Genomic DNA, 14,466 nt, shown 5'->3' on the forward strand with positions numbered 1-14,466 from the left:
TGGAAACTTCTAAGGGTTTTATTTATTTATTTGACAGAGAGAGACACAGCAAGAGAGGGAACACAAGCAGGGGGGGTGGAAGGGGGAAGGGTGGAGCGGGGAGCCTGATGCGGGGCTCCATCCCAGGACCCTAGGATCATGATCTGACCCGAAGGCAGCCGCTTAACGACCGAGCCACCCAGGCACCCCACTATGGAAACTTCTAAACAAGATACACCTACTTCAGTAACATGAATTTACATAAAGTATAAATTTTGTTGCAAGAAGTCCATTCCTTCTAATAAGTAAGAATTATATATTTGCTAACTTTCCAACAAAAGTTACCATTTTTTTCCTTTACTGAAACATTGTTTAACCTGTAACTAGAGACTGCCCAAAGACAAAATATTTGGAAGTCAAGTCCCATGCTCAAATCTTTATTTACTTTCACCCTATTCTCAACAACAGATTAAAAATAACTGGTTGTGTTTTGTCTTTCAGTTTTTAATATCCTTTACTGGGCTATTCTTTCTTTTTTCTTTTTTAATTTGAACCACATTGGTTATCATTGCTTATATCAAGAGTTTATAACTTTTTATTGCTAAAGAGTATTATATTGCATGAATGTAAAAAAAATAATAATAATTTGAACCACTGGACAACACGTCTGTATTTACCTATATTTTTCCTCCTTAAATGTTCTTTACCCAACCTTTGGGGGGGGGGGTGGTTGAAGCTTTCCTTATATAATTTCTCCACATGCCCTCTCTGCCATCTTTCTTTTTAAAAGAGCAGTGACCCCCAACAAATTTTAACCCCCCCAACCCCATATGCAAATTTGTAATCTGGCAGCCACCTTCAATTAGTTTCTGTTCCTCATCACTCACACCCAATCTTTCACCAGATAACACCTGAATCCTATCATCTCAATACGGCATAAACCCATCCATTATCACTGGGTCTTCCTCCTGCCTTTCCAAGGCTAAATGTAGTCACCTCCTAACTGGCTACATCTCTCTCCTCCACTCCAGCCTGCTGTAAGATTTGTTTCCAAAAATATGACCTATCTGACCACATCCCATCACAGATTCTAAATTTGCAATGCCTTCTTACTGTCTACAGAATTAAATACAATTTCTTTATTATAAGCCTTTAGAAAATCAAGCTCTGGCTCCTACCTAACTTATCATTTTCTCGTATCAGTCAAATGATTTAGATTCAGAAAACCAGAAAACAGGTTGTGAGTGATTTACCAAATACCTTATTTGTTTTCATGAACCTTTATATACATATTAGTTTGGAAACACTGGAAAACTGATCCCATCCCCCAACTCCCTACCCCCTTTATTTCCTAAGTGTGTTCTGGTGCTTTTTGTAATTAGAAAAAAAAATCATATTAATAAAAATAATTACAAAAATAATTTACAAAAGAAATTTGAAGTTGAATACTTCCACGGCAACTCCAAGGATGTTTCAGATTTAATACTAAGCATATATGCTCAGTATTCATCATTACAAAAACACACACACACACACACACACACACACACACAAAACCCCCAAAACTTCATATAAATGAAGTTTATATGAAGACTTAATGAGGAAAAAAAAACGACTTATCGACAATGACATGGTACTACTCCTTTTTGAAGTTAATTGAGTAGTAATAGGGACTAATACCTTGTCTATTCAATGTGATAGTTCTTCAAATAGCCCTTAAATCGGAACATGCTACATAGAAATTTGATTGACACTTAGTGATGGTCAAAACAATCTAGTTTTGTTGATCGGTTAGTTGGTTGATGCAATGCATCCAGGCAATCAAATAGACCGAATGTTTTTCAGTTCTATAGACTGCTTATTCAGAGGAATTTAAGTTGGCCGAAAATGCAACCAGCATTTGAAACTCAAAGATGCAATCATAAAACTGTATGAACTCATTTGTTTAAATCAGTATTTGTACTTGCACGAGGTGATTAGTCTCAAAATTGGCCATGATTTGGCCTAGACTTCAAAAGGATCAGCTGGGTTTTGTTTTGTTTTCAACTGGACATCTTGGGGAGATTACTTGGATAAGTTTTAAATCAAGGTGAGTTTTATTTATCCAACTTTACTGACAACAGAGAAGTTGTTTTTTTTTTTTAAGGATTTTATTTACTTATTTGAAAAAGACATGAAGAGAGCAGGGGAAGGGGCAAAGGGAGAGGGACATGCAGACCCTGCACTGAGCATGGAGCCTGAACATGGGGCTCAATCTCACAACCCGGAGATCACTACCTGAGCCGAAATCAAGAGTCAGGCGCTTAACCAACTGAGTCAGCCAGGTGCCCCAATAACAGAGACATTCTTTTTTTTTTTTTTAAGATTTTATTTATTTATTTGAGAGAGAGAATGAGATAGAGAGAGAGCATGAGAGGGGAGAGGGGAGAGGGTCAGAGGGAGAAGCAGACCCCCACTGAGCAGGGAGCCAGATGCGGGACTCGATCCCAGGACTCCAGGATCATGACCTGAGCTGAAGGCAGTCGCTTAACCAACTGAGCCACCCAGGCGCCCCAACAGAGACCTTCTTAATCTAGACTCTCTAGATGATAAAACCTGAATACCTTTTAGTCATGGGACATATCTAATTCAAGAAGTGTTCATTCCAAAGTTGAGTGTCTTCTGCCAAAACCAAAACTGTGTGTGGAAAACTAAGGGAACAGATAAGGAAAATGTCATGAGACCTCTAATGTCTATACACACCAATTGTAAGGACCCAATTTTCCCAGCATGTATCTCACTTAGGCCAAGCAATTCTCATCAACTTCAAAGGGAGAGATGTGCATCCACAGATCCAAGTTTGCAGTATCCACGGCTTACTCAGCAGGAATACATACTATAATTTCTGGTACCAGGCTTCATTTTTTAGTCCAAATCAACTCAGCTGGATTTTGAAGCTTTAGTTCTTGCAAATAATCAACTATCCCTTAAAATATCAAATCCACTTGGCTTTATTTTACACATCAATCCTGTTGATTACTTAGGATAAGCCATAGTTTGGGTTTGTACATTGATATGCAAGACTTGTAATACAGAGCTATATGCTACACTACTATGTAGCATTATGGTATCAAATTACCAAAATTTTTTCTGGAGGTAATTTTATGCATAGCAAAGAGAGAAGAAGAGGAGATATAATTTTCCACGTCTGCTGTTCAACAATTTTTTTAAAATACAATTCTGTTTACAAGTACTGTTTTCAGCTTTAATTTGATATTTTACTACCAGGTAAATTATCTTCTAATGTAATTACTTTTATGTAATAATTATGATCTTGAAAGTCTACAAAGCAATTAAAGGGCATTTTCTAAGAAATAGATTTCTGGATTTAAATTATGCAGTTTTTCTGCTTATAGTTTTGGTGTTATCTAATTTATTATTATTACTATTAAATAGTTATGAAGTCGCAAGTATAGAGATAACCTTTACAAATACCTGAGACTTTAGGTCTAAAATATTTTTAATCACAAATTTCAAAAGTTGACACAAGTATATCCCCGTTATCTTTTTTTTTTAGCATTAGTTTTGACTCACTCTAGCATGTTATACACATCAGCACCTGTGCCCATTTAGCAAAGATTTCAGTACAAATCATCTCTGAATTGAATAGACATCTCTAAGAAGCATTACAATTGTTGCAATATTTTTAGAAACTGAAACAAGGAAATAAACAACTTCAGTAAAAGTGATTTAAATAACAAATAACGTATCTTTATAAACAGCTTATCTCCTTGAGAACAAAGAATAAACAAGGAGACAAGGTTTTTTTTTTTCTTCCCACTATTAAAGCAGATCACAATATGAATGGGTGAAATGTCAAGAATAATTGGAGAAAATCACAGAGTAATCTTCTGCAAAAACATCTGATTTATTTAAATTGTCGTTGTTTGTCTTATTAGAACCTTTATTTAACCTTGTTATCCACAATGCAGTATTCAAGCTGGTTTATCAAAAAAATACTTCAGAACTAACCATATTTTGAAAATTTTTACTTTCTCAAATGTAAGCTATGGTAATGTAAACCTCCTGTGACAGCTGTCTTAGTTGGGACCTAATTAATTGACATTGCATTACACTGAAATGCCTGTGAAAACCAATGTTTTGAATCTAAAACAACAGTAAATAAATCAAGGCTTTGAAACATTCTGTTAATAGATTTAAGCTCAGGTTTCTGGTCAAGAGGATCATCAAGCTTTCCACTACTAGATTCATCTAGATACAATAATCATTCAATATCCTCAATGGTTCAGGGCATCATTCTATAATTTTCCATCCATGTTCTTTCTTTCTAGATAAGCCTATTTCCTTATAGACTCCTATACAGATTTCAGCGCTTAGCATGTATCTAGCACTGTCCTAAATGCTTTACAAATATTAACTCTTTCAGTGCTCATAACCACCTCATGAGGTAGGTACTATTATTTTCCCAATCTTATTATATATGAAGAAATGGAGGCACAGACAGGCAAATAATTTTTCTAGGGTTACACAGCTATAAGGATTTGCCCATCCCCTCTACCAAGCCCTGATTAAAGAATTGATTTGCTCATAGTATTGTCTTAATACAATACAAGTCAGACACATTTATATAAAATATAAAATTCTAGCCAAGAGGTATTTATAATATAAAAACATATCAGAATGGTAATATGTAAATAATGGATAGGAGAGATTAGGGAAAACAAAGCACTAGGGAGATCTCTGCCATCTAACATTAACCAAAACTAAAATGTGGCAGGAGAATAAAGGGTGGATGAAAAAGGAGAAAAAAGATGGTTCATAGTTATAAGTCCAAGTGATTAGAAAAATATTGATAATATTTACAGCAAAAAGGATATAAATATTAGATATTGCTTAACGATAAATGGGATGGGACTGATTTTAGATATGTTGAGTTGGATTTAGCAAATAGGACAACGAATGGAAATAGCACATGGGTACCTACATGAGTATGTAATGCGATGAGCGGCAAACGTTGTAGTGATAGGACAACGAATGGAAATAGCACATGGGTACCTACATGAGTATGTAATGCGATGAGCGGCAAACGTTGTAGTGATAGGACAACGAATGGAAATAGCACATGGGTACCTACATGAGTATGTAATGCGATGAGCGGCAAACGTTGTAGTGATACACCCACTCCAAGTTGAGATCTTTATAGATTTGGGAGCATTAAACAGCCTAGTAGATCAAGCCCTGGTCCAGCAGGTTGGGTCAAGCTTTCTACCAAACCCAACCCACAAGTTCTGGACAAATACATCTCTTACGCAGATAAGTTTCCAAATGAATAGTTAGAAGAGTTTACTTCCTTTACAAATATGATTAGGAACCAACCTGGTATGCCTGGGAATGTATGTCCTGGAGGCTAAGGTCTTTCATGAGAACACTGGCACCAATTCACAGAGATTCGCCGGGCCCTCCATGTCCCAATAGGAGTTGTGGTGCTGTTTGCATCCTGACATCCTCCTTTGACTTGACATCTCACAAACTTTTGGTCTCAGCAGTCTTCAGTTGCTTAGTGAAGTACTTTCTTTGGGTCAAACCAGGGAAATGGGGGCAGATATTTTTCAAAACTATTCACTTTTCTACATTCCCACTGCTTACCATCTTAATTCCACAGAGTGATCTTTCTAAACCAAAAATCAAATCAAATCACTCTTATTCAGTGGTTTCCTTTAGAAAGTCTTTAGATAACAGCCAGAACCATAAACATAGACTGTAATGCCCCCTCATGGACTTGTCCCTCTTGGCCTTAGTCCTTTCTAGTCCCTTTTCATTCCAATAGTACTGAACTATGTGTAGCTCCCTAGCTATGTCATGTTCTTTCTTTCCTCTGGGCCCCTGCATGTGTTTATCTCTATCTCCAGAATGCACCTCCTACACACATGCACACTCAATCACAGGCATCTTGCCTCTCAAACACCAACTCTATGTCTTAGTTTTGTTGCTGCTTTCTTCTGGAATTCTCCCCATACTACCCTCAAGACTGGGCTAAGTGGCTCTTATCCCACTCTACTGATGTGGCTTATTCATTTTTATGTCTCCATGACCAGTCTGAAAGATCCTGGAAGTAAAAACTGTATCTTGTTTACCACCTTCCCTCTTTTCCATACTCTCCCTTCCCCTAGCACCAAGCACATTGGTTTACTGTAGGTGCTCAGTACATAGTTGTCACATGGATGGCCAGAAGGGCCTAAAAGTCCTGAGAGGGACATATCTGTCCAGCTAAAGAGACCATATGATGCCACTGGTTCTGGAATGGGACTCTCTCCTCACCCCACCAATTAATCAATGTATCTCACATTTCTGAGATTCTCTAGATCCTCGCTACTCATTGTGGTCTGGAGACCAGCAGTATTGGCATTCCCTGGACCTTGTTAGAAATACGAAATCTCAGCTTTATCCTGGAACTCCTGGATCAGAATCTGCATTTTTGAAGATTGTTGTATGTACAATAATATTTGAGAAACACTGCTCAAGATAACATTGGTGGTTCTTTACTCAGAAAGCTGGTAATCCATTTCCTTGAGAGAAGGAATGCAAATGCCTGGTTTCCAGTGCTCCCACCGCTGAGGACTTATTTTTGCCCTGATCCAGGTATATACCAATCTTGCCTGTCCTTACATGTTTGAAATAAGTCACTCTGCATGTCAGGGGCTCTTCTGTCTCAAAAGGAATCCTGTGCCTGCCTCCCACTCCCCCACCCTGGAAATCAACCACTCAACTGGAAACAGGAATTTCTCCTTGTCATGGCTGCTTTTGACTTCTAGACAGTGAATTCAATGTTATCTATCAGAAGAGTCTTTCCTCCCCCAGGAATGGGCCTTATATCCCTGCGGTCTGAGCGATTCTCAGCCATTGGCTGGGAGCAGCCTGTGGGAAATAAGGCCTTGGAGCAAATGCAGTAATAAATTTCATAGCACAGCAGCTGAGGTCATAGGTTAATTATGTTTCCTGAGGCTGGAGATCTGAGAGGCACATTCTCATGGCTACCACAAAGGGTAAGGAGAAGATACAGGAAAAAAGAAATAATTAGTGGAGAAGAACTTGGAAAAAGCAAGAGTGGTTTTGATGTTAATACAACCAGCTGGGCACTGCCTGATTTACCAATACAGAAGTGGCACTAAATCACACACAAAACATAACAAAATGCAGAATTATTTGTGTTTTGGAGGAGATGTTTTGTAGAGGATCTCAGGGTGGGGATAAAGACCCCTCAAAGGGCATGCCTAAAACACAACAGGTGGTTACTAACCTGCCAGCTGAGAGTGAGAGTCATCTTACCAGCAGGTTTTCTCTGCTGAGTGGGGTATGCAACCTTGGCGTGACTAGCTCCAGCAGTAGCCTCTTTAAATAAAACTGTAAACAAATATACAAAGAAAATCAGTGTGAAGTTGTATTCAGCTAAAGTATAAGCCTCCCAGAGATTCCAAACACTGAGACTGTCTAAGAAGAAACCCCATGCTGATCTCCCTGACTGTGGAAGTAGAGCAGTTAACCTTTGAGAAGAGAGGGACTGTGTGATGTGCTACTAGAACAGATTAATACCATCTCCAAAGCCTCTGATTCCCCAACACCTACTTGGGTGTCCAACACTTCAAATCAATCCTGACACCAGTTACCTGAAGTTGGCACAGACCCTACAGGTTAAGGACTCAGTCCCACAAGACTGTCCCCAAAGCTGCAAATGGGGTGCCAAAGCTATCCACCTCTGCTCAGCCAACTACAGATTTGGGCAGGGGTTCTCATACTCTCCCCCTCAGTTTTGATAATTTGACTCACAGATATCAGAAAAATATTTTACTTATGTTTGCTGGTTTATCTCTTCCATTTGGTTCAAAAACAGCCAAATGGAAGAGATGCATAGGCAAGGTCTGGGGAAGGGGTGTGTGGAACTTTTATATTTTCTCCTGACTGCCACCTTCCAGGACGCTGAAATTTCCCATCCTCTCCTCAAGTATTTGGCCTTTCTGGTGACGGGCTCCCAACCCGAAGCTACCTAGGGGCCCAGCCCAGATTCACCTCATTAGCATAAACTCAGGTGTAGTCAAAAGGGGCCCCTTGGGAATAACAAAAGACACTCCTACCACTCAGAAAATTCCAAAGGTTTTAGGAACTCTGCTGGGACCCAGGGACAAAAATTATGTATTTTTTATTATACCAGGTACAGTCACAGATACAGGATTGAAAGAGAAATACAATTCTCATGTGACTTCAAGTATAATACAACCATCTCGGATCACTGAGTAAAGAATAGATTTTTATTTTTATTTTTTTAAAGATTTTATTTATTTATTCATGAGAGACAGAGGGAGAGAGAGAGAGGCAGAGGGAGAAGCAGGCTCCCAAGGAGCAGGGAGTGATGTGGGACTTGATTCCAGGACCCTGGGATCATGACCCAAGCAGAAGGCAGACGCTCAACCATCTAAGCCACCCAGGCGCCCAAGAATAGATTTTTTATTTTTATTTTTTTTTAAAGATTTTATTTATTTATTTATTTGAGAGAGAGAGAATGAGATAGAGAGAGAGCATGAGAGGGGAGAGGGTCAGAGGGAGAAGCAGACTCCCCGCTGCGCAGGGAGCCCGATGCAGGACTCGATCCCGGGACTCCAGGATCATGGCCTGAGCCGAAGGCAGTCGCCCAACCAACTGAGCCACCCAGGCGCCCAAGAATAGATTTTTTAAAAAATAGGTTGTTTAGGGGCACCTGGGTGGCTCAGTCATTAAGTGTCTGCCTTCGGCTCAGGTCATAAGTCCTGGGATAGAGCCCCACATGGGGCTCCCTGCTCTGCGGGGAGCCAGCTTCTCCCTCTCCCATTCCCCCTGCTTGTGTTCCCTCTCTCACTGTCTTTCTCTCTGTCAAATAAATAAATATCTTAAAAAAATAATAATAAAATAGATTGTTTAATAAATGGTGTTGCAACACCTAGGTAGTCAAATGGGGTGGGGGATTTAGATCCATATTTCTCTTATGCCAAAAGAAATTCTAGATGGAGCAAATATTTAAAAAAAAAAACTATAAATAGGGGTGCCTGGGTGGCTCAGTCCGGTAAGCCTCTGCTTTCAGCTCAGGTCATGATGTCCAGGTCCTGGGATAGAGTCTTGCATTGGGCTTCCTGCTCAGCTGGGAGTCTGCTTCCCTCTCTCTCTCTCTCTCTCTCTCTCCCTCTGCCCCCCGCTCGTTCTCTCTCTCTTTCAAATAAATAAATAAATAAATAATCTCTAAAAAATAAATTAAAAAAATTAAAAACCTATAGTCTAGAAAAAAATGCATTCTTTTATAAGAGGAGGAAGGCTTTCTAAGCATGCTTCAAAACTCACAAGCCATAAAAGAAAAAAGACTGATAAATTCAACTACATAAATTAAATTACAGGGGCACCTGGGTGGCTCAGTTGTTAAGCATCTGCCTTCGGCTCAGGTCATGATCCCAGGGTCCTGGGATCAAGCTCTGCATCGGGCTCCCTGCTCAGTGGGAAGCCTGCTTCTCCCTCTCCCACTCCCCCTGCTTGTGTTCCCTCTCTCGCTGTGTCTCTCTCTGTCAAATAAATAAAATCTTTAAAAAAAAAATTAAATTACAAAATTCATGGTAAAAACCATCATTGGCAGAGTCAAAAGTTAAACTGGGGGAAATATTTGCAATTTATATCACACAAAATGGTTACCTTTTAATATTTAATAAACTCCAACATATCAAGAAAAAGAGCAAGTCAAAAGAAAAATGGGCAAAGAATTTGAACAAATAAATATATCACCAAAAAAAGGGAAATATGAATGGCTTGTAAACATATGAAAAGATGGTCAACTGTGGTCAGTTGAATAAGGAACATGCAAATAAAGATACCATTTAGATTAGTGAAGATTAAAAAGTTTGATACCACTTCATGTTGGTGAAGCTATGGACAGACACTTTCATACATTGCTGAACAGGGTGTAAACTGGTTAAACCTGTACAGAAGATGTTTTGCAATACCTTTCATAAATATATATATCCTTTGACCTAGTAATTCCATTTACAGAAATTTATCCTACAAATATAATCCTGCGTGTGTGTGTGATGATAGCATATTCAGGCTATTCATTGCAACACTATAATAGTGAAAAGTTGGGATCCCATATACACTTGTTAATAGGGGGACAAGTTAAATTATGGCACATCATGTCATGGAATACTTTGCTGCAGTACAAATATGGAACTATCTTCAAGATACATTGTTAAGTGAAACAAGATACAAAAGTATGTGTGTGTGTGTGTGTGTGTGTGTGTATGTTGTAGTATACTACTTAAGGGACACAACTCTCATCTCTCATGGTTCCATAGTAATACAGGTATACTAACAAATTATTTTTCTAGAATTAGGCCGTTTAGGAAAACATAAAGTTGGTAATAGTTTTCTAACATCTTAGTCTATCCCTAGAACATGGTGATGTCTTCCCATTCCTTTCACAACTGCAATTGCCCCTCTCTCTCTTGAGTTACCAGTGTTGACAGCCTGGTTATATATCTTTCCGTACTTTTTCCCACGCACATATAAAAATCTGCAATATAGATGTATATATCTTTATATATCATTTTTGTTCTGTTTGTTTACCCAAATGACATCATACTGGACAGATTTTTCTGTGATCCACACCAACACATCATGAATATTCCTCTTCTAATTCCAATAATTAAAAATAGATATAGTCTCCATTCTGACTCCATTTCTCTGCTGGGACAGAGAAAAACTATAAATAGGGTCTGTACTTTTGTTCAGCCACTACATTCTCATGTTAATTCTAGTAGCTTACTCTTTGGGGATTTTTCTAGGACTACAATCATATATTCTGGAAAATAATGTTCCTCCCAACGTTTATACCAGGAAGCTCTTCTTAGCTGTCTGGCTGCTATGTTGCTGTGCTGAATCCTCTGTAGCTGCTTCCCACCACAGGCAATTGTTGCTGCCACCCAAAGCTGCTCTGCATGGCCTCCAAGGAATGAGACAGAAGCTTCCTATAAGAATATCCCATGAGGGCTTTGTTCAAGAGTCACAGCTGATAGCACAATACAGTGGTTCCTGGTCTCTTAGCTCACATATATTTTAATTCAAAGTGTCATCTCATAGGGGCCAAAGGCAGGCTCTCCCAAAAAGTGTCACTTTGGCATATTATTTTAAGTAAAAGTTACTTGGAAAACAATTGGTGCAAGCACACTCAGACCCTCCTCTCTCCCCTCTGAAAGCAGGAAATAAATCTCCCACATGGAAGGTATCCTTCCTGCACTAAGAAGTAAAAAAAAAAAAAAAAAAATCCTTATCACGAGAGATCGGGACTTTTTAAAGTCTAGAAAGTTATAGAAAAAAACCTTGTTAATTTTTACTACTCTATTATCCCAGCCCAAATTCTTCTCAGATTTACTAATCAAAGCTCCCAAACTTCTGTTTTCTGTGTCCTATTAATTCCTCACAGATTTATTGTCTCATTGTCTAAAAAGTATAAAAATTGCCTGCCTTGGTCATTTCTTTGGATCTCAATTTCATTTTTGGGCCTCCATGAGCATGTAATTAAACTTTGGTTTTTTTCTCCTGTTAATCTGTCTCATATCAATTTGATTCTTAAACCAGCTGGATGATCTTGAAAGATAGAAGGAAATTTTTTTCCTCCCCTACAATCTATATTCAATTCTTGAGCTCACTGCTGTAATCATACCAGCCAAGTTCCCATTTGGTCTCTGGCAACAGCCGCAGGCCCAGCAGGAAGTGCTGTCTAAACAGACTTATTCTGACATTACCCTTACTCTTTTGAAAGAGATACTCAGAGAGGGCTTCTTTGACCACCCTGTCTAATGAGCTTGTCTCATTCTCTATCACATTATCCCAGCTTTATTTTCTTTATAGCACCAATCATATTATTTATTGACTTATTATGTCTCCCCAAGATAGACTCTATAGCAGACCTGATGAATTCAGAGAATTTCCATGTCTTATTTACCCTTAACTCTCTAGTACAACAGTTGAAAAACACCTACTAAACCTTCAATAAATATTTGTTGAATTAATGAATATTAATTTTCTGGAAAATAGTCTATATCATATTTAAGTAATTTCTTTACTCCAGTTGTTCTTAGTGTTATTAGGAATGGTTGCTAATGATCTGGGCAATTTTTCATCTTAAGGGTCAGATTATTTAAAGTGAATGAGGTTTCTGAAACTCAACATACTTTAAAAAAAATGCAGATATAGTTGCAGAACTATGATATAAACAGAGATAACTCTCTAGGCAGGGCTAGACATTTATCCTTCTACCTCAAAGTTCGAAATCTGCATTTGCTACCGATGAACTACCATCTACTTGTTTTATTTTTTTCATTTTTTATAAAGGCTTGAGTTTCATTTCAAATGGTGTAGAAATACGTTTACCACTTTTTTTTTTTTAACTTACTGGAACTTTGTGGGAAATGAGAGAAGAAAGTTGCAGGTTCCCCAAACATAGGTCATTAAAGGCAGGTTTCAGCCCACTTACTACGTTATTTTGTTTTAGAGAGCCCAACAGTCTCCAAACGATTTGACCTTAGTGCTGTGATTTGGCAAGGTCTTTGTCTGTATTCCACTCTCCTACTTTATCTCCTTCCATTTATCAATCCAGACACGCGAATGGTCAAACTGTCACGTTGATGTCAAACTCATCATGTGAGGCACCTTAATGGTTACCTAGAAAGGTATTTTCAGTGGTTCACGGTGAGACATTTGGTAGGTTGACGTAGAGTTAGCGGGAGTTTTTTTTCGATTGCAGGCAAATCTCGCAAATCTCGCCGTTTAACTTTTGTTCCCGCAGCCCCCAAGGCCACGAAGACCATTTCCGTGCTTCCTCCCACCACTCCAGACCAAGGCGGCGGCAGAAGGACAGGAAGCGCCCACCCCCAGACCCCTAGGTCCCGCAGCACTTTAGTCTCAGCCAGGCGGCGATGCGCTCGCCCGGTGCATTGTGGGCGCTGTAGTCTGGCCGGAACCTGTTCACTACTACAAGTCCCGTGACTGCCGCTGCTCCTCCGCCGCCTAACCCGCAGCCCCTCTGCGGCCTCAGCTGGGCCTTCCAGGCCCAGGGCGCGGCGTCCCGGCGAGTCAGCTGCTTCTCCCCTAAGCACAAGAGGCGGAAGCTGGAGAGACGCAGGGAGGAGCTTCGCGTGGGGGAGAACGCCCGTCCTGCGTGCTCGTTCGCCTCGACCGCTGTGCGCGAGCCCGGTGTCCCCGCGGCGGGCAGCAGCGGCGGCGTCGGTGGAACGCGGAGGGGGCGGAGGGAGTCCGCGGCGGCGGCGGCTGCAGTAAAGAAATGGCGGAGACCGTGGCGGACACCCGGCGGCTGATCACCAAGCCGCAGAACCTGAATGATGCCTACGGGCCGCCCAGCAACTTCCTCGAGATCGATGTGAGCAACCCGCAGACGGTGGGGGTTGGCCGGGGCCGTTTCACCACCTACGAAATCAGGGTCAAGGTGAGGCCGTCTTTTTCCCCTTCAGAGAGACCCCTCCCGCCGTCTGTGGTCTCCCCCAGCCGACCCACGAGTTGATCCCCTCCGGCGGCTACAGCCGCTCGGGTCGGAAGCCCCGGGCTGACTCGGTCGGGCAGCCTTGTCCACGGGCGGGGTCTTGGGCCAGGGCCCTTCTTCCTATAGGGCTTCGAAGGGGGCTGTAGAGTGAGCTGAGCCCAGCACTGGTACTTGGAGAAGGTGTTCGAAGAAGAGGGCGTGCTTTGAGCGCCGCTTGCCCCTCAAGCAGCTGATTTGGGAATGACATTTGAGTTGGAGAGGTGTAGATCTTTCGAGAACACAGTGCTTCATTGGGAGGGGAGCTAGATGTGACTGAGGAAGGGGGTTTGCGCAAAGTTGAAGTTTTCCCAGTTTTCTTGAACTGGAGACTTTTCCCAGAGGTGGCCGAGCCAAGCTGGATGGTTGGTCCAGGCCCTTCCCGAGCTACCAAACTGACCTAGGTTGTACATTTTTCGGAACAGAATCTAGTGGGTGTTCATAAAAGCCTGACGAATTTGGTAGGGCTGAGCCTGGCGAGAACAGTGATTGACCTTAGCATTCTGGGCCACCATCGTGCTAAAGCCTGAGGTGTGGCGAGTGTTGTCTGCCTCACAATCCAAAACTACAGCTGCTTTAAGAAAGCCTGTTCATTTAGGGATCTTGCTCTCTTAATTTCGAAATTTGCACTTAACTGAATGAATTAGCTGAAGTAGAAAAGTAGAAACACACTTATAATTTCGTAACTAGTATTTGATAGCAATAAGTAATTCAGATGATTTGAAGGATGCTAATTGAAAATAGTGCTTCACTTTCGCTGTAGTTCAGGATTAAAGAACTTTCTCATGTATGGAAGTATCTTTAAAAATTAATCACATGAAACGAATCTAGCTGTTAAAAACGACAACAAATTTTACTAAAAATTAAGTGTAATAATTTCATTTTAC

The 14,466-nt window shown here is 40.5% G+C and overlaps 1 protein-coding gene across 2 annotated transcripts in view; it reads left to right on the top strand.

Annotated features, from left to right (window-relative positions):
* The first annotated feature begins 13,057 nt into the window (after positions 1 to 13,057).
* The window catches only part of SNX3 (sorting nexin 3), a 46,182-nt gene continuing 44,773 nt past the window's right edge, over positions 13,058 to 14,466 (top strand). The window contains exon 1 of one of the 2 annotated variants that reach the window (XM_027603468.2): positions 13,058 to 13,423. In XM_027603468.2, the coding sequence (XP_027459269.1) occupies positions 13,328 to 13,423 (96 nt within the window). In that variant the 5' untranslated portion in view covers positions 13,058 to 13,327. Of the gene's footprint in view, positions 13,490 to 14,466 lie in introns of both variants that reach the window. The other variant, XM_027603467.1, reaches the window with a different exon arrangement.

The sequence above is a fragment of the Zalophus californianus genome, chromosome 7 (assembly GCF_009762305.2).
Source record: "Zalophus californianus isolate mZalCal1 chromosome 7, mZalCal1.pri.v2, whole genome shotgun sequence".
Lineage (NCBI taxonomy): Eukaryota > Metazoa > Chordata > Mammalia > Carnivora > Otariidae > Zalophus > Zalophus californianus.